The sequence below is a fragment of the Triplophysa dalaica genome, chromosome 17 (assembly GCF_015846415.1).
Source record: "Triplophysa dalaica isolate WHDGS20190420 chromosome 17, ASM1584641v1, whole genome shotgun sequence".
In the NCBI taxonomy this organism is placed as follows: domain Eukaryota; kingdom Metazoa; phylum Chordata; class Actinopteri; order Cypriniformes; family Nemacheilidae; genus Triplophysa; species Triplophysa dalaica.
Genome location: NC_079558.1, coordinates 7888406 through 7908417, shown reverse-complemented (window position 1 = coordinate 7908417; position 20012 = coordinate 7888406). Strand labels below are relative to the sequence as shown.

Genomic DNA, 20012 nt, shown 5'->3' with positions numbered 1-20012 from the left:
GTATTTTGTATTTTACACTTCCACACGCTGTTGATCGGATTATCTACCCTAATGTAAAAACTAGTGGTGGGCCGTTAACGCAGTGAGACTATTATCGCGCGTTAAAAAAAATGTCGCCGTTAATCTATTCTCAAAGTTGGGTTGTGAGCTGGGTCTATACTACGCAAGCTATGATGACTTTCACATTGATATTTTAGCGCGGATGTATACCAGCTTAACTGCACTGTACGGGGCGAGAACGAGATTTTTCAACTCGCGTGATTCGCGTCATTCGCGGAAGCAGAAGCAGCCTCATCATCTCATAACCAGGGCTTCATTCTCGCCGCCTCATCATCTCATAACCAGGGCTTCATTCGCGCGCTTCGCGCAGCAAGTAGGTCTATTGGCTCTTTTCATTAACATATAAATCACTCGCGCTTGAGGCGCCATTCGTGTTTGGTCTGAACACAACATAACGTTACTGTGAAATTACCGCATCAAACGTGACGTGCTAACATGGATGCAGCTATGAAGCCGCCGGGTTTGCTTCAGGGAATATTAATTTTTAAGAATCTCAAAGACTTACTTTTAGTCATTATTTGGGTAGCACACATATTCTGAATGCCTTCAGCAGAATTCAAATGAGCCATTTTAATCTAGATTAATCTATGCCCACCACTAGTAAAAACACACCTGGATAGTCTCTGTTGCTTTTGTAAGCCGTTTTCCATCTTTCTCTCTTGTTCACCCATTTATGTCACTTTAAATGGTCTCACTGTCCCCAGTGGCTCACACCTGTTGTTTTCCTGCTGTTTAGCCACACGAGCCGGCCGATGATTGGTCTGAACACATCAGTTCTTCAGGGAAGAAGTACTACTACAACTGCAGGACGGAGGTGTCTCAGTGGGAGAAACCCAAAGAGTGGCTGGACAGGTATTAAACAGGTTTCTTGTGATCATTTTGGCATTTTTTTACTGACCCTATTGTCACCTTCTTCTGAAGAAGACAAGAATATATTTTGAAGAATTTTGGTACCCGAACAATAGCTTGCGTTGCTTTTTTGTCTGTACAATAGAAGTGAATGGGTACTGCTGTTGTTCGGTGACCAACGTTCTTCAAAATATCTTTTGTGTTCCGCAGAAGAAAGTAAGTCATGGACAGACTTATAATTTTTTGGTGAACTGTCACTCTAACAAACCACGGATGTAAAAAACAAGCTCTATGTCAAAGAACTCAGATAAAAATGTATAATAGAATGCAATGCAAGTGGCTTTGGATAAAAGCAGATAAAAGACGAATGCATAAAAAAATTAGACATGAGTGCTAGTCTGTAGACTGTTTGGCTTTTAGCTTCTGGCGTATTTGTGTGGCTTTCAGTGTCTGGTCTTCCATTGTAAAACTGACCTTGTTATCCTCGGATGCCTGTGTGATTTGTGAACACCGTCCTTTGCTTTTACCTTCAGAGAGCATAGGCAGAAAGAGGCGACCAGGACGACTACAGTGGTCAATAGTTTCCCTAAGGACAGGGACTACAGGCGTGAAGCCATGCAGGCTGCTCCTGTTAGCTTTGCCAGCTCAAGTAAGTATCAGTGTTCTAAAACCAACAGAATTTAGATGTTTAATATAACGGTTCAGGCTGTTTATGGTGTGCGATGCTGAGCTGAAGGTTAAGGTTAAAGGAACAGAATATGACTGCTTTATTCCCCAATCATATATATTTTGGTGGAATAATTAATGCTGGTAATTTTGTAAAAGAGATATGGTGACAATGTTACAATAAAACAATAGAAAAATTGATTCTAACCCTAGGAAAGATCGTGGTCTGATGTTTGGCTAGCAGATGTTTGTAACAGTTTGAGGTAAAAAGGGTATTTTTATTTTTCTGTGCTTTGTTTTGGAAAGTTATTATTGAAATATTCATTAATGAGGTGCATAGTAGGAGCCCTTATATTGCAGAAAAAGAAATTGCTTTTTGCAATGTTTTTGTTTCCAAAACTTCTGTTTATCTTCACCACCCACGTAAGCAGTGTCAGGGTCTGCTTGTCCACGCTGGTGGGAAGCAGCAGCAGGTCTTTACCTTATGCAGCACGACACACTGATGCTTTTCAGTCTCTTCTGTGCTTCATGCCGAGGTCCTTCTGAGTTTACTCAACCTTATATAGCTGCATTTGAATATGTAGTTTGTAGCGCTGGCCGGTATGATGGAATATTCCATTACGGCGGAATAAAATGTCAATCGTAAGAGATTTTTCTGTTCCGTGGAATGTAAATAAGTAGGCATATTCTGAAAAAACAAACGAACTGTAATAAATAAATAAAGGATATCAATCTAAGAAAAATTAGGTATATGACATAGAATTATAATGGGAGGTTGTTACCGTAAAATAAAAAGACTTATTCCGTGAAATAGATTTTTGGCCATTCCACCCACCTCTAGTAGTCAGCCTATTTTTACAATCTCAGTGCATGGTCTAAAGCAGTGGTTTAGACCCCCTGGGAGGGGGGGGGGGGGGCGCGAGTAGGCTACAGGATGGGAGGGAAAAAACCTGAAAAAAAACATTTGCACATTTTTTATCACTAAACTACTGTCATAAAAAGTTAAAGTTTTGTATATACATAACTCCTGAATAAAAATTAAAATGTGTTTGGAATGATTTAAAAAAAAAAGAGTTTTGAACAAATTTGTTTGGTTTGTGGATAGTGAGCGCAAATGCAGGTGATAAGCGGTTTTATTAAGCGAGTCATTGAGTCGTTCATTCAAACAATTCGTTCAAACGGCCGATTCATCAAGAATGAGACAGATAATTGTGCATGGGTCATTGAATCTTTGACTCAACCGATCCGTTCAAAACCCTTAATCATTCAAACACGATTGAGTGTTGCTGTGAGATGCGCTATGCTGTGATCTTTGTTTGGATTCATCGGATCTATTTTCGTGATGGTCAATTGTCAGCTCTCTTTGTCGTCAGGTCATGTGATGCATGTTGCTGAACTGTATTCAAAAGTTATAAATATAAAAACACCACATTTTGAAATTTAACTGCAGTATGTCAATTTAGTTTATTTGTGTGTGCTGCGCTCATAGACTTTAGAAAACGCCGCTCATTTGTTTGATTTCTCCTCGAGAAGCTGCGCAAGCCTCAAAGGTTTAAGGTCCTTGCACCCTGACTGAGTCCGGAACTCTCGTATTCGTTTTTTCATATTCGTCATTTGGTGGCTGTCAATTGTCAAAAACACCCCTCAAAATATTTGCTACGGGTGTGAAAAATGCCGAAAGTCGAACCATCCGAATTAGTTTTTAAGACAGACGGAAGTTTGAGGCTGCAAACGTATAAAACGTGAGGTTGTATTTAGTTATATATAAACTAGTCAGAATATAGGCTACAGTTAAAACTTTAAAGCTTTTAGTTTTTGTGAAATGCACGCAGCCACACACACACAAACATGTGTTGTTAATAAATAAATAAAAATAAATTGTTGTAACGGCAATATCTTTTGTTTTTCACTGTAAAAATGCATTGATTTGCCAATGCAAAGAGAGTACCGCCACCTTTTCCCCCACTTTAAGCACTGATTATAACACAAACAAATCATCCTCCTTGCGACTTTTTTTTATCAAATACGACAAATCCAGCGACTTTTACTGGTGTTTTTGGAGACTTTTGTGGTATTTGGAGACTCGAAAGTACAAATCATTCTGCAGTTAGGCCTACTGTGCACAACGAGCAGCGGGTGCTGCCGTGAGCCCCTCTCCCGTCCAAAAGCACTCACAGGCGGTCAGTCTCTCAGTAGCCTCACGCAGTAGTCAGATCAGACAGGAGACACACACCCCTCCGCGTCCAGGCTGCAAATGAATCGCGCATGCGCATGGCCGCTGCCGTTCCCACCCTGGCTTACAGAGCGGGGTGTAAATGTTCACTCACTCTCACACAAAAATAAATAACTGCATTTAAATTGACTCACGACATAGCTCTCCATTCACTATAATCTAGTCTCTTGCCAAGTTCGCTTGTGCCAGCTCTCGCTAGTCTGTTATCAATCTCGATTTACATAGGCCCTTACTACAAAACCCCAACAGTCTTTTTAAAGACTAAACCCACAAACATTCTTGTTAAAGATTAGATCAAATCTCAGCCCTTGCCAGTAATATTTTTTAACTGCTAGGCAATAGCTACATTTAGCTAAAACTACTAACGTGATTAAGACACGCACGCGCGCACACACACACACACACACACACACACACACACACACACACACACACACACACACACACACACACTACAATCGTTAAGTATTAAAATAAAATTTGAATTGACTGCAAAATAATTATTTTGTTCATTTAATTAAAGATCATGCCTAAGTCCCGACTGATTATTCCCCTGATACGTCTCTCAACATAAATGGTAAACAAAAATGGAGAAATTTCTTGTGAGGACCAACAAGCCAACCGACGCACCACCAGCTGCAAAAAAGCATATCTGCAGTTTGGTTTACAGTCACGGCTGATTTGAGACCTCAGTGTATCGTGTGTGCCGAGAGGCTGGCAAACGACAGTATGAAGCCCTGCAAATTAAAAAGGCACCTCGAAACAAAGCATGCTGGCATTAAAAATAAACCGGCTGAATATTTTAAAAGAAAGCTTGATGGCCTCCATCAGCAACAGGCAACCATTTCAGTGCACAGCACTGTGTCTAAACAGTGTTTGGAGGCATCGTATGTAGTGGCCAAAAGAATCTGTAAACTGGGTAAACCGCATACAATCGTCGAGACTCTCATTTTGCCAGCAGCTCAAGACATGTGCAGAATAATGATAGGCGATAGTGCAGCACCCAAACTCGGTGCAGTACCACTGTCCAATGACACAGTCGCTAGGAGAATTGTAGACATGTCCAATGATATCAGAGAGCAACTGATAAGAGTTCGTAAAAAAGAGACCTAACTACGCGCTGCAGCTGCACGAATCCACTGATATTGCTGGGCAGGCACAGCTCCGTCAGATCAGGTATCTGCGGGACAAGGCGATTGAGGAGGATTTCCTGTTTTGACGGCCTCTTCAGTTGTACACTGAAGCGTGAGCGTGGCCTAGTTCCCGCGTTCAGCAAGTAGCTCCACTTGCGAATTGGACACATTGCATGGTCATCGCGAGGCACTAATGCAAAAAAAATGACGGTTCTTTTTGACTCCGTGCTGAACCAATCCGTGAAAATGATAAATCTAGTCAAATCACGGCCGCTATACTATCGCTTGTTTGGGGTCCTCTGTCAGGAGATGGGGTCAGGGCACGAACAGCTACTTCTGCACACTGAAGTTTGCTGGCTCTCCAGGTGTTACAGCGGTTGTATGAGCTGCGAGAGGAGGTGAAGTGGTTTTTGACAGAAATCAAATCAGATCTGGCGAAGCATCTGGATGACACTATGTGGCTTGCGTCTCAGTCCTATTTGGTCGATATATTTGACCGCTTGAACGGCAATGAACCAGCTTTGGGGGGGCCCAGCTTGCAAAAGGTTGAGAACCCCTGGTCTAAAGCACAGGTCGCAATTGCATTTAGGGCGTGGCCCAATCCATTTTTGCTAGTTTAAGGACGGGAAAATGGTTTTGGACTAAAAGCGTTCTCCCTATTCTCTTAATGAGTCAGGGGTGTGTTTTGGGCAAAACATGCAGTAAACCAATCAGTCTCATCTCCCATTCCCTTTAAGAGCCAGTTACGCTCGTGCCATGGTGGATTCGCTATTTACATGCCGGAATTTGCAAGAGCAAAGACTCAACACTTCTCCAGAGAGGAAATGCATCTGTTCGTGCATGAGGTTAAAGTGCGTGGATCTTTATGTACACAATAAAGATATTTGAAATTTTAATCAATTTATTTGTAATATTTGGCATTATTGTGTGCTACGCTACTGCGGGTCCCTCTGTCTGTATTAAGCAGAATGTACGCATGCTGTGCACCTGCCTATAAGCGCGTATTACTGACGCGCTCTTTAAATAACAAAAAATATATTGCGCTTTAGACGAGCTTTCAGTTCGTCAATGGCGCAGTCTATTTCAGCTGTCTCAAAATAGTCACGTGCCAACAATCCACCTGAACACATCTAGTTTTTAGACTGCAGATGCATTTACTATTTAAACAATGTGGCGCAGGACGTGAAAATTGAAACTACTTCGGGCTGAAACTAGCACATTGAGCCACATTGCACGAGTGGATGATAGGGCCCATTAGGTAAGCTGTGGCAGTACTGTCAGTGTTTTTCTGCACAATATTTGTCTGATGCAAGTTGGTCTCGAAACTGTTCTGTGCCTATTAAGCATGAACTTTTGAAGCTGCTTTAATTTTAAATAGCTGTTGGTTTGCTGATTTGTTTAGAATGCAAAATGCTCCAATTTCAGATGTTACCACTCTCTAAAACTGTTCAAATGGACCCAACAAAGAACCCAATGCTGGGTTAGTTTAGCACTGACATTGGGTTACCAGTTTAACCCAACTGTTGGGTTATGAAATAACTGATTTGTTGGCTTACTTTTTGTTTTAAACTAACTAAATGAGAATTTTCATCTAGAAAATGTGATCTGTTTTTCTGTAGAGGAGTGCACATGCTCTGTTAATTGTTTTTCTAGCAGCTCTGAGCTCTTCTTCTTAGGGAACCTATTAAGAAATAGTCAGTAGCGTCTCGCCGTGTTGCCAGCCCTGGGAATCATGGACTATTTTTAGATCCTGACGTCTGCCGCAGTTACTAAACAATATAAAATTTATCCAGTTTACCCATGCTGTTTATATGCTTATGTGTGTCTTACTGGGGGGGTTCTTACATTGACATTTATGCATTTGGCAGAGGCTGTTATCAAAAGCAACCTAATTTGCATTAACCTATAAATTTTTATACATAGGTATTTGCAATCCCCTGGGATCGAACCCACAACATTGCGTTGTTAAAGCAATGCTCTTATGTGAATGAACATGCTCACATTTCTGTTTTTAATGGACTGCATGTGCCAGTGTCAAATTCTCATGGTATTTTGTTGCATTACAAAAAAAAGTTGAAATTGCTTTCATCAGTTAGCAACTTGGCCTGTTAAATAAGATCACATAGAAAGTGATCAAGTAAAATAGCTACTTTAACATTGTAATAAGCCAAAAAGTATTTGAAAAAAATCATCACTGGTCAACATTTAATAGGAACCACACTATTGTTTGTAAATGTCTGCAGAAATGCATCTGTCATCACAACTGCCAGTTATCTCACACCGGGTGGTTGTCACACTGGCATACATGTCAGAGGTTTTCCCTGTTTTACAGATACTTCTCTGACACACAGCCAGCAAGTGTGTCTGACATTTATTGCCGTCCTATAAGTAAAAGGGCTGGGTAACGTAACGATCTTTTCTTATATCGCCGATGTCTCGCAAATATCCCGATGTCGATTTCAACAGATAGATGATAATTCATAATAATGGAAAATACGCGTTATAACATTATCATGCGATTTAGGCTTTAGCGTGACCGTTACTGTTCATATGCCCAGGCAGTCAGTTACAGTGACAGAATTTTGGAAACGCTGATTTGTTCGGTCCATTGAAAGTGCTGCACAGATAGACGAGAAAGACGAGGTGAGTGGACAAACCAAAACGTCACGATCACAGGGCTGTACTGGTTGCAGGAAGTCAAACACACCCGATAATATTGGGTATTACGATGATTTTAAAGTCGATTATCGATAATCTTTTTTTAAACACATTGCCCAGCACTAATAAGTAACATTGAAAAAATGCTCATGTAGTGCTACCTTGGACATGACCGTTTTATTTGATTGTACTTAGGTGGTAGTTCACCCAAAATAAAACATTCTGTCATCTTTAACTCCCCCTCTTGTCATTTCAAACCTCAATGACTTTCTTCCTTCTGCAGAACACCGAAGATATTTTGAAGAATGTTTGAAACCGAATAGCGGTGGCACCTATTCACTTCTATCGACACAAAACCGATGCAAGTCAATGGGTGCCAGTTAGTAGATTTTTTCAAAATATCTTCTCTTGTGTTTCGCAGACGAAAGAAAGTCATACATATTTGAAATGACAAGCAGGTGAGTAAATGATGACATCTTATAAAAAATATTGTTTAAAATTGCAGTCATGATGCACAAACAAACAGCAATGTTCAAAAACATCAAAGAGCCATACCGTTTACTAGGGGTGGGCAGAACGTCCCCTATTTCATGGGACGATAGATTTATTTCACTGTAACAATATCCCATTATAATTCTATATCTTATACCTCATTTTTCTTAGATTGATTTACTTCGTATTATTTCAGTTCATTTAAATGCTCACCATAGTTAAAATGTAGGCAAGTTACAAAAATGTGCTAAAGATATCAGATTAAGTCCTGATAATCAGATTTATTATTTATATAGATATGTTTAACAATGAGGTATGAATAAATGCACAAACAATGAGTAAATTTATGTGACTGGTGTTATAAACTGGGGTCTGTACTATAGGTCTTCGTCGCTCTCTCTATTAGATGCACATTTATAGTGTTTTGCGACTCTTTGTCTTAAGGTTTGTTTATTCTCGTGCTTGTCTTTGCACTGCGAGTCTCTGTTGACTCCACACGCATCTCCTGTTACATTTACATTTATGCATTTGTCAGACGCTTTTATCCAAAGCAACTCACATTGCATTTTACTATACATTTTTGGTTTCTAAATATGTGTAATCCCAGGGATCAAACCCATGACCTTGACGTTGCTAGACCCATGCTCTAACCACTAAGATATAAGAAAGCAATATGTTGTATGTTCATTTTATTAAAAAAAACAATTTGTTGAATGGATCCTGTAGTTTTGTCGCATTTAAAGAAACCGTATGGTACATTGACATCTTGAGCTTGGTATCGCTGACTAAATTCTAAATATTGGAGAGACAATTATTCCCTTTGATTGTAGTCCACAAATGTGCGCATTCGCAGAAACTTTTGTTTATGTGGTTGCTTTGAAACCGTCTATAAATCATCCAGCTAATCACTTCAGCTTTTAACTTCTGTTTTTTTACTCTCTTCTCTTTTAAACAGAGTCTACAGTTGCCACAGAAAAACCTTCCCTCACACCCTCCTCTTCTTCTGCTGCGGTGTCAGGCTTGAATGTGGCCAATTCAGCCAGCGGCGCCTCTGGCTCCACAATCCCCGTTTCTCCAGTGATGCAGTCGCCAGCCCCACCCACTTTTCAAGACCCCTCCCTTTTACGCCAGCTCCTCCCAGCTCTGCAAACGGCCCTGCAGCTTAACAACGCTAGTGCAGATATGGCCAAGATCAATGAAGGTGAGTAACTACAAGTCTGTCTCAATGCACATGTTGGAAGGCTGAAGAGTGAGTTGGATTGGGACTGTATTAGAAAGAGATAACTGAAGTGGTTTGTAGCTCATGGATGTAAACGGGTAGCAGGTGATGATTTCTCACTCTGATACTCAAATCTGTTACTTGGTTACCAGCGCACGAAATCTATGCTCTCATTCATGTAATGATTATGTATTGATGTGTGTGTGTAATTTACACTGTTCCACCTCTTGCAAGTAAAGGTGTTTGAAGAAGACATGTAATGCTTGTGCTTGCTCGACTGTCAGCTTTTCTTAACTTCACATCTCATGGTTGACTCAGCTTTGTCGCTTCCTGAATGGTTCCTTTTGTAAGCATTGCTTGTCATAGCTTCTCGCTTTTTTTCGTTGTACTAATTAGAAAACTAAAATACAGATTTACTGACTGATCTAGAGTCTCTGAACAGTCTTTGGACAGTTTGTCGTCTTACAGCTGCATGAGGCAGATGTGTGTGTTATTTCTGAAGTGAAACAATTAGGGATGCACCGATCCGATACTCTGGATCGGAATTGGGGCCGATCCGGATGTTTTTTGCTGGATCGGGTATCGGACTGACGGGTTCTCTTCAGTCCGATCCGTTGCGATACCCGTGGAAGTTACTCTAAAGCTTCATAAAGGACTAACTATCAGGAAATTACCATAAACTGTGTCATGCACTGTATTCGTTGTCATGTATTTTGATAGCTTTATGCGAGGAATAAACCAATATAGCATAAATAAAAAACTCTGACCTCCGCTGGTGCGGTCATCTGTCAATCTCAATCCAGCATGCGTGTGTCCGGGAACAGTCAGGACGTTACTCTTTCCAAAGTTTTTAATATTCTTCCTAATCACTAGATAGTAGACTGTGGTTTTGTTTAAAATGCATTTTGCCGGAGACTGTACTCGCTGAGTGTAAAGTTATTAGATTCAAGCACCGGAACCGGTCTATGTTATGCGTCATTCATACACTATAACTCTTTTTTTTTTACTTTAGGATGGATGCAATGTACTATGATTTAAACACATAACATATCTCTTCTCTTTGTGTTATAACTGTTTTGAACTTGGGAAGCAAAGATCCCCGCGAATACACGATCATCACTATCCGGGATGTGCGTGAGTGAAGCGGGTGCATTAAGCGCATCATTCTGCGTCCAATGCGCATGACTTTAAATAACGTAGAAGCGAATGTATTAAGCGTATCATTTTGTGTCCAGGATGTGCATGAGTGAATTTGGAGACTTTTATATTGTGGTAGCTTTGTGCAATAAACAGAAATTTATTTGTTAAACATTTTGTAAGTATCTGTGCTTAATGAGACCACATTTTGTTTTGTATGTATTTTTAAGTTAAATAAAGCACTAAATAACATTTAAAAAAAATCATACTTTTAAGTAAAAATACTTAAGTGAAGGAAAATGGTAGATTTTAATGTACTCATGGATTTAAAGTAAAAAAAAAATTAAAAAATGTATGGACTGTAGTGGAGTAAATATGCTGTGCTTCATACTGTAGGAAAGTATTTTTTTGTCCAAAGTTCTCTGATAAAGTACATATATTTTAAAATGTACTTGAAAGTAAACATTCTTAACTATCCACCTCTGGCAATAAAAGTTAAAATATGCAAGTCTACTTTGATCATGAAAAACAGTGCTAGTATCGGATCAGAATCGGTATCGGCCGATACACAGAATTCAGGTATCGGAATCGGATCGGAAAGGAAAAAGTAGGATCGGTGCATCCCTAGAAACAATTCACATAATCCAGTTTCAAGTTCTGTAGCATGAATGTTCTGTGAATGCTTCTTATGTATATGCAAACAAGCATGAAATTATTTAAAAATATCAGCCTGAGATACCCAAGTCTATACAAAACGATCTTTAAAGCCAAACTTTGCTTTCTGCAGAACTCACAGGTTCCTCTTCGGCTCATGTATACAAATTCCTGGTTTGGTCATTTTCATTTTTCAAAGCCTGTTTTTTTTCTTTAAAGGTTAGACACTTAGTGAAGTAAAATGCTTTTTGTTTTGTGTAATAGGGTTTTATGTAGGCGGATTTTTCACTTTGACTATTTTAATTCTGTATGTATTAAAGGATAGTCAGGGCTGTACAGTGCGACAACTACGTTGCACATGCTACGATAAAATCGTTCTTTGCTGATAATAAATTTAAAGGAGAGGTTGTTTGAATGGTTTCACTAGATGCTAAATAAGTCTCTGGTGTCCCCAGAGTGTGTTTGTGAAGTTTTAGCTAAAAAAACACCACAGATCTTTTATAACATGCGCTACATGCCCACTTTTGCATGTGAGGAGAAACGTGCTGTTTTGATGTGTGTGTCTCTTTAAATGCAAGAGAGCTGCGAGTCTCCGCCCCCTTTTCAGCAGAAAACGTGCTGTGTGAGCCTGTGCTTCCAGCGACAAAACAATAAAGTATGGTCACATAAAGCGAACGAGAAACAAGCACGGTATAGTTACCCTGCTAAAAAAACACAATCAAAACCATTAGAGAAATTCTAATTGTTTCCATTATTTTCCATTGTTGCTTTTTTGGGTATTACTGATATAGGAATTACTTTTGTTCTATAGGTTGCCAACTGCCAGATTACACCACACCAATAGAATCCTAATACCAGTGTACACTATTATTGTTTTCATTAAAACAAATACAACGCCCGTTATAACCCTTAAATCCATAAAATTTTCTATTGTATCAGTGAATTTATAAAATTGTAAATAGGTTACACAGTTTGATTTATCAATTTTTATGTAGGCCAAGGCTTATTTGGGATTTTATAAACATGTAGAAAATTTGCTGAATGTTTCATCTCATCCAAGTGAAATTAGTTAAGCAGTAAGATAGAATTTACATTTGTTTGAAATGCCAGGCTTTAGTTTATCAGAGGGTGCGTGCGCGCCCGTGCATCAAGGCCCACCATATTGCCAGATGCTCTTGTGGAGACATGCAGTGTGGAATCAGACTTAAGTATAACGGAGACGAGCCGCACTGGGCAGAGAAGTGAGAGTATAACAGGCATTTTGTCCGCGTCAAGTTTAAACAGGCCTTCCACGAGATGCGCCATACCATAGTACACAAAAAATTTACTACTGATTAATGTAGTAAATACTATAGTATACAGTATCAGGGCTCAAGACTAACTTTTTGCACTGGTGCACCTCACTTTTTTTCTTGGGTGCACCAGCACAAAAGTTAGGTGCACCCAAATAAACGCATTTAACATTTAACTGGTTTTACCAGTTCACTTTTTTATGTCCATATAGGCAAAATGTACTTGTAAATGATTAACTAATTATCTGGTCAACACAAAGTTCTACAAGAAAGGTAACTTAATGAAAAAGTGTTGGTGCCTAAAGTGCTTCACTGAGCTGAAATTTAAACTTAAAAGATCTCAAGATAAATGGTCAGGGCTTGACATAACCTGGGAGGTTGATGGCTCTGTGTCAGAGCATTGCTTATGATTTTAGGACGGATCAGGCCTTAAATTTACATTATTCACTAAAAAGTTGTGAATTGTTCTGTGTGTTCTGTATCTCTGCAGTTCTCACGGCTGCAGTAACGCAGGCTTCGCTGCAGTCCATGCTCCATAAGATCCTGACTGCTGGTCCGTCTGCCTTCAACCTCACAACTCTGCTCTCCCAGGCTGCTCAGCTGTCCAGCCAAGGTACAAACACACACACTTCTGCCATCCCTATGATAATGCATGTTACCTTTTACACCCAAATCTGTCATGATACATGTTGCTTGAGCTCAGTTTGTGCTACAATGCTATAAAAATTGCTAGTCTTGTCCTGAACTTGAACTTCATCATTTGAGTTGGTTGTTGGCCTGAAATTAGTCTTATTTCTCATACCAGCTGTGGGTTCTCAACAGATGGGGCTGGTAGCTCTGCGACACACACACACACACACACACACACAAACAGACAGATGTTTGTCCGAGTAAGCCTCAGAAGGTTTGTCAATACTTGTAGCTTTGAATACAGTTTTGTTTCGCAGCATATACTATTATATTGGCTGATGCATGAATATTATTTACTCAGTTTTATGACAAGCGCATTATCAATTGAAAGAATTCTGAGTAGTGTAGTGCTACTTGACTACTCAACACTTGTATAGATGTACAGTGTTGTGAAAAAGTGTTAGCCCCCTTCCTCGTATTTCGTATTTTCTTGTTTGTCACACTTTAATGTTTCAGATCATCAAAAAACAATTATATTAGTCAAAGATATCACAAGTAAACACAACATGCTGTTTTTAAATGAAGATTTTTATTAAGGAAAAACAAAACTACATGGACCTGTGTGAAAAAGTGTTTGCCCCCTAAACCTAATAACGGCTTGGGCCGACCTTAGCAACAACTGCAATCACGCGTTTGCTATAACTTGCAATGAGTCGGTTAGAGCGCTGTGGAGGAATTCTGGTCCATTCATCTTTGCAGATTTGTTGTCAATGTCAGCCACATTGAAGGTTTTCTCGAGCATGAACCGGCTTTTTAAGGTCATGCCACAGCATCGGAATAGGATTCAGGTCAGGACTTTGACTAGGCCACTCCAAAGTCTGCATTTTGTTTTTCTTCAGACATTCAGAGGTGGACTTGCTGGTGTGTTTTGGATCATTGTCCTGCTGCAGAACCCAAGTTCGCTTCAGCTTGAGGTCATGAATAGATGGCCGGACATTCTCCTTCAGGATTTCTTGGTAGACAGCAGAATTCATGGTTCCATTTATCACCACAAGTCTTTCAGGTCATCACAGTACCACCACCATATTTTACTGTTGGTTCTTTTTCTGAAATGCGGTGTTACTTTTACGCGAGACGTAATTAGACACACACCTTCCAAAAAGTTTAACTTTTGTCTCGTCAGTCCACATTTTCCCAAAGGTCATGGGGATCATCAATACTGAGATGAGCCTTTATGTTCTTTTTGCTCAGCAGCGGTTTTCGTCTTGGAACATGGCCATGCATGTCATTTTTGCCCAGTCTCCTTCTCATGGTGGAGTCATGAACAGTGACCTTAACTGAGGCAAGTGAGGCCTGCAGTTCTTTGGCTGTTGTTGTGGGGTCTTTTGTGACGTCTTGGATGAGTCGTCGCTGCACCCTTGGGGTAATTTTGGTCGGCCAGGCCACTCCTGGGAAGGTTCTCCACAGTTCCATGTTTCCGCCATTGTGGATAATGGCCTTCGCTGTTGTTTTGCTGGAGTCCCAAAGCTTTAGAAATGGCTTTATAACCTTTTTTAGACTCATAGATCTCAATTACTTTTTCTCATTTGTTTCTGAATGTCCTTGGATCTCTGCATGATGTCAGATTGTCAGGAAGGTCCTATTTAAGTGATTTCTTGATTGCGAACAGGTGTGGCAGTATTCAGGCCTGGGTGTGGCTAGAGAAATTGAGCTCGGGTGTGATAAACCACAGTTTTTCACACAGGTCCAAGTAGTCTTGGATTTAGATTTCCCTTAATAATAAAAACCTTAATTTAAAAAATGCGTGTTGTGTTTACTTGTTATCTTTGATTAATATTTAAATTTGTTTGATAATCTGAAACATTAAAGTGTGACAAACCAAAAAATATGAAATCAGGAGGGGGGCCAACACTTTTTCACACCACTGTAGATCTTCTAACACAAACTGTATCTGTTAACAAAGAAGAGTAAATGTACACCGAATGTGACGCATCAAATGACGATAGAACCCATTATAATTTTACATTTCGTCCACACTGGAGGCGGTGGGACGCGACAATTCCATTAAAACAGGCTGTGTAGTGTCGTGTCACATAGTAACGATCACGTCCGGTGTAGATGGTTTTATACTGTGGTTGACTTCTCTTTTGTCCTTATCTGTGTGTCTTCTGTGTTGTGTCCTGTGAAGCAGCCCAGCAGTCCAGCCAGTCTCCGATGTCCCTGACGTCAGATGCTTCATCTCCCCGGTCCTACGTGTCTCCCAGAATCAGCACGCCACAAACCAACACATCCTCCCTCAAACCTCCTCTCAGCACCACACCGGTCTCCTCACAGACCAAGGTATGTTGCTCATATGTCGTGTTAGAATTGTGGCACTCCAGACATGAAAGAACTGTAATATGAAATTTGCCTGTCTTTGTGTGTGTGTGTGTGTATCAAGTAAAAACAGAACTTGAATTATACACTTCCGTGCTCTCCACAAAATAAAACATCATAAAGGAAATTGTTACTAAGCACTGTCAAAACTGTCAGCTAGTTAGTTGAGATGAAGGTTTGTTTCAGTGGCATACTTTTTTAATAGTTTTTAATAAAACCAAACAATAAACCAAAATACCTGCTGGTGAATCATTTAGCATGAAATGTTGTCTTAACTGCTGTCTTGACAAATCACAGATTTTTCTTTATGGGAGTGGTCCCTTAACTTTCGGAGGGGATCGCTCAACTCTTACAAGGGAGTCCTGCCACCTTATTTAACATACTTTTCCTTTGTTTCTCAGATGAACGCTATGTCAGCAAAGTCCGGTTCTCTGCCCCCACCCTCATCTCAGCAATCCCTCCCTACAGACAAACATCATGACAATGGCAACTCTCCACGGACGCTGCATAGACAAAGGTGAGAGAGCGGTTTATCTCAGTTAGTTCATTATAGGATTCTTGATGTTAAAAATGATGCAGATAGTCAATTGAGGAATCAAACATTTTAGCAAATCTGATTTGTATTCTGGTGTTTGACTGCCATCTACTGGCTATTTGAAGAACAAATTCTTTTTTATTTTCTGCTAAATTGGTTGACTTTTTAAAAAACATTTATGGCAAAAAATGTAATAATAAAATGCAAACAATTGATTAGGTTTAAGCTCTTTCATAAATGTTTTATCAGATATTATTTAAATCCGCAATTGCACTTGATTTGTTTTTCTCTGTCTTGTTGACATTTCTGCATTCTACGAATTTGGGAAGAGCAGTATTTCAAAATATTTTTCACTAAATGTTAGGGGTGTGACGAGGCATTTATCCCATGAGATGAGACACGAGACTGGGTTATGGGAATTTATAGACTTTTTTTAAGAAATCCTCATAAATATATAGGAAAATTGTATTTTATTCAAATTAAACTTCTATTTTAATGAACTATTTTATGCAGTAAAAAGCAATATGTAAATACTGCAAAATGTTTTGTCACAAACTCAACTGACAGGCAGTAATTGCACAAAAAAATATTGATAATCGACTTTAAAATCATTGCGATATCCGATAATATCGGGTGTGTTTGACTTCACGCAACTTTGCGCAGACGATGAATCCCCGGGAGGGAATTCGTTCGGACCTACCAAAAAAACACGCACGCGTGCACACACTGGCGCGCAATGCGCACAAACCAGTGTTGCGGTGACTTCTTTCATTAGGTAAAACGTGTAGTTAAACCATAACTTTTATGCAGTAGAAAAATGTTGCAGGTGTCCTTAAATTTCATCCTACCTGTCAGATTATCCTACGTCATTTTTTTAGGCTATAAAATCATCTTGCCTGTTTATTTCATACTGATACGGGAATATGACGCTGTATTTTCATTATTAAATCAATGTATATATAATTTTAATACCTGTAGTGGAATTTGATTGGGTTTTGCGCTGTAAATTAATCCTATATGTTTCTTTTATGCTGGTATGACAATCGGACAGGGTTTTACGCTGTAAATTTATTCTATGTGTTTATTATTAGATGGTAGGACTATTTTACGGGGTATTTTGCATTGTAAAATCATCCAACCTGTTTATTTTGTCGATGCGGTTTAGATTATATTAAATTTTGACCCTATGGTAAGAAAATCTGACAGGGTAGGACAAGTCGGACACCGTTACGTCCCCTCGAGCGTGAGGTTTGGCTTTGCCGATGCAGCTCGTCTTTCTCTTGGTCTATCTCTGCAGGGACCGGGAGAAAACAGCAGCACATTCAACTGACCGAACAAAACGGCGTTTTGCCACGAGATCTCGTTACACCCCTAATGTAACCATAAAAAGCACTCTGTCTTCCACACATAAAACTTTACTCATGGTCTTGTATTCGTAAACTTAGTTTTGCATCTGTCATGTTCCAGGTGTACAATAAAATTGCAAAGCTCCTAAGTGCTAACCCATCCACTGTTTTTTTTGCTTTCAGGAGTCAGAGGAGTCCGTCTCCAGGCCCCAACCACGTGGGTAGTAACAGCAACAGTAATAATGGTGGAGGTGGTCAAGGGCCGGGTGTAGTCAGCGGAGCGATGCCCCCAGGCCTCTGTACCCGCTGGAGCCGCTTCGGGGAGAGTGACGTGTTCCTTCACACCAACGCTGGCCGCACACTTCAATGAGAACCTCATCAAACATGTGCAGGGCTGGCAGGCAGAGCACGTGGAGAAACAGGTACAAGAATTTTTTTTAATGCCTTTGGTCCATTGTGAAAACATTTTTATACCCTCCAAATTTTTTTTTTTCATTTATTCAACCTCACTTTTTTCTTCTATAAAAAATACAATATAATTTGAAGAATGTCGGCCACTTGACAACATTGCATCCATTTTACTGACACTGAGATATTTCTCGAAATATCTTTTGTGTTCTTAAGAAGAAAGAGTCATATACAGGCTTTAAACGACATGAGGGTGAATAAATGACAGAGTTTTTCTCTTTAATAACAAAAGGCACAAAGCATTAGAGTAAGCAATGAATGTTTTGTTTGATTGGTAAAAAATGTTTGTATGGGTCTCTTGTCCAGGCTTCACGGTTACGTGAGGAAGCACACACGATGGGCAGCATCTACATGTCCGAGAACTGCACAGAGCTGAAAAACTTGCGCTCGCTAGTGCGAGTGTGTGAGATCCAGGCCACGCTGCGTGAGCAGAGGTAAACACTTTACCTGTCTCCCTAGTACACATTATCTTAAACATATGAACTAACTTTGCTTTCTCTCTCTGTCTTCCGTAGGATACTATTTTTGAGACAACAAATTAAAGAACTTGAAAAGTTGAAGAATCAAAATTCCTTCATGGTTTGAGGAACTCTGGGTTTGCGATGTGGTTTTGAAACAGGAGGAGAGAGGGATAGGTGAACGAGTGGGGAAACCCATTTAACGCGCGCGGAACCCCGGGGAACCGAAGTTCTGTGCGTTCTGCTCTGGGCCCAGTCTAACATTTAAAGAGCTGCAGCGAGGTGTTGCTTGGACAGTGGGTGGGGTTGGGGGAGGGCAGGGGGTGGAAAGCAATAGGTGAACCGGGGAGGAGAGGTTTTCGGGAGCTACCCTCGTCCCCCGCCCCTGTAAATGTAGATTATTTGTAGATGTTATTTCCATGTTGTAAATATATTTTGTAGATGATGCCATGGGAAGCCATGCCTATCAAAGCTTTTGACATCCAAACGTTAATCAGCACCAAGGCAGACTTGGATCTCGAGCGTCCTCATTGCAACCATATGTAGAACTCTGACCGCAGATTTTAAATAAGATTTAAATAGAAAACAAATGCGCTTCAGTTGAATGGTTGGTGAACCATTGAGCCTTTAGCATGTACCAGACCTGCATGGAAAAGGTGGAGTAATCGACTGGGACAATTAAAGAGATACACACACACACACACACTGTTTGTACTGTCACAACTGTGCACACGCCTCCGGCGGTTCATTTTCTCTCTACATATGAAAAATGGTAGTAATGCTCTACATGGTTATTTGGGTAGTTGATCTCTTGCTTTCTCTGGTTGCACCATAATGGTTTCATTCCCTCACCTCATGCCTTTTGAGGCAGTTTACATCATGTTTGTCCGCAATGGTTCAGTGGTCTCCTGCCTGCCCCGATGGCCCGGCTATACCCATGGCTAACACCAGTGCCTGCTTGAATGTGAGAAAGGACAAGAGGAACAAAGATCATTCCTGAGAGAACCATTCCTGCAGCTCACTCTAAAAGCCCCCCGCATGTGGTTTTTCCACCCTCTCTCACTTTTCGGACAGAGAGGAAGACTGGTCGTCCACCCGAATCCACTTTTCTTTCTCCTAATCTTCCCAGGTTCCCATCTGCGTTTTCTTTTTTGGACCCTCGTTTTTTTTACTGTAAGGAAAAAAGAATGCGAGGTGTGAGCAGCAACTTGCGTTTAAAACCAGAGTTCATTCCTATGTACAGTTGCTAAGTAATAATGAAGTAAAAGTTTTATTAAAAGTTGCAGTGATTACTAGTCTATCAGATATGTTGTATTCATAAATTATTATCACACATTTTCCTTTGCACCCTGATTGGCGGTATGGGGGAAACGTGCTACTGGAAAACAGGAAACTGAGGGTCAGCTGAGGACTGGACATTACCAGCCCTGTTACACCAGGGTCAGAGCAGGGTCACCTGGGGTCAGAAGGTCAAATGTGAAATGTATGTATTGTAATAAACATGCTAAACTAAATTGTGTTGAGCATTTTTTTCAACTGCGTCGTGCTCACTTAAATGTATAGTTCACCCTTATATGATAAATGACATTTACTAACCCACAGTTCACACCTGTTTGACTTCCTTCTGCATAATACAAAGGTTTTTTGAAAAAATGTTGGCAACCGAACAACAGCAGTAACCATTGACTTTCACTGAGTTTGTTTGTGTCCATACAATAGAAGTCAATGTGTACCGCCAGTTGTTCGGTTACCAACATTCTTCAAAATATCTTCTTTTATGCTCTGCAGAAGAAAGTCGTACAGTTT

General features: G+C 40.1%; 1 protein-coding gene across 1 annotated transcript in view; it reads left to right on the top strand.

The window, feature by feature from the left end:
* The window catches only part of waca (WW domain containing adaptor with coiled-coil a), a 30196-nt gene extending 10476 nt beyond the window's left edge, over positions 1–19720 (top strand). Inside the window, 10 exon segments of the mRNA XM_056771373.1 lie at positions 797–912; positions 1443–1558; positions 9047–9292; positions 12884–13006; positions 15212–15363; positions 15801–15916; positions 17464–17575; positions 17577–17702; positions 18055–18182; positions 18264–19720. Coding sequence (XP_056627351.1) covers positions 797–912; positions 1443–1558; positions 9047–9292; positions 12884–13006; positions 15212–15363; positions 15801–15916; positions 17464–17575; positions 17577–17702; positions 18055–18182; positions 18264–18333 — 1305 coding nt within the window. The 3' untranslated portion in view covers positions 18334–19720.
* The last annotated feature ends 292 nt before the right edge of the window (positions 19721–20012 follow it).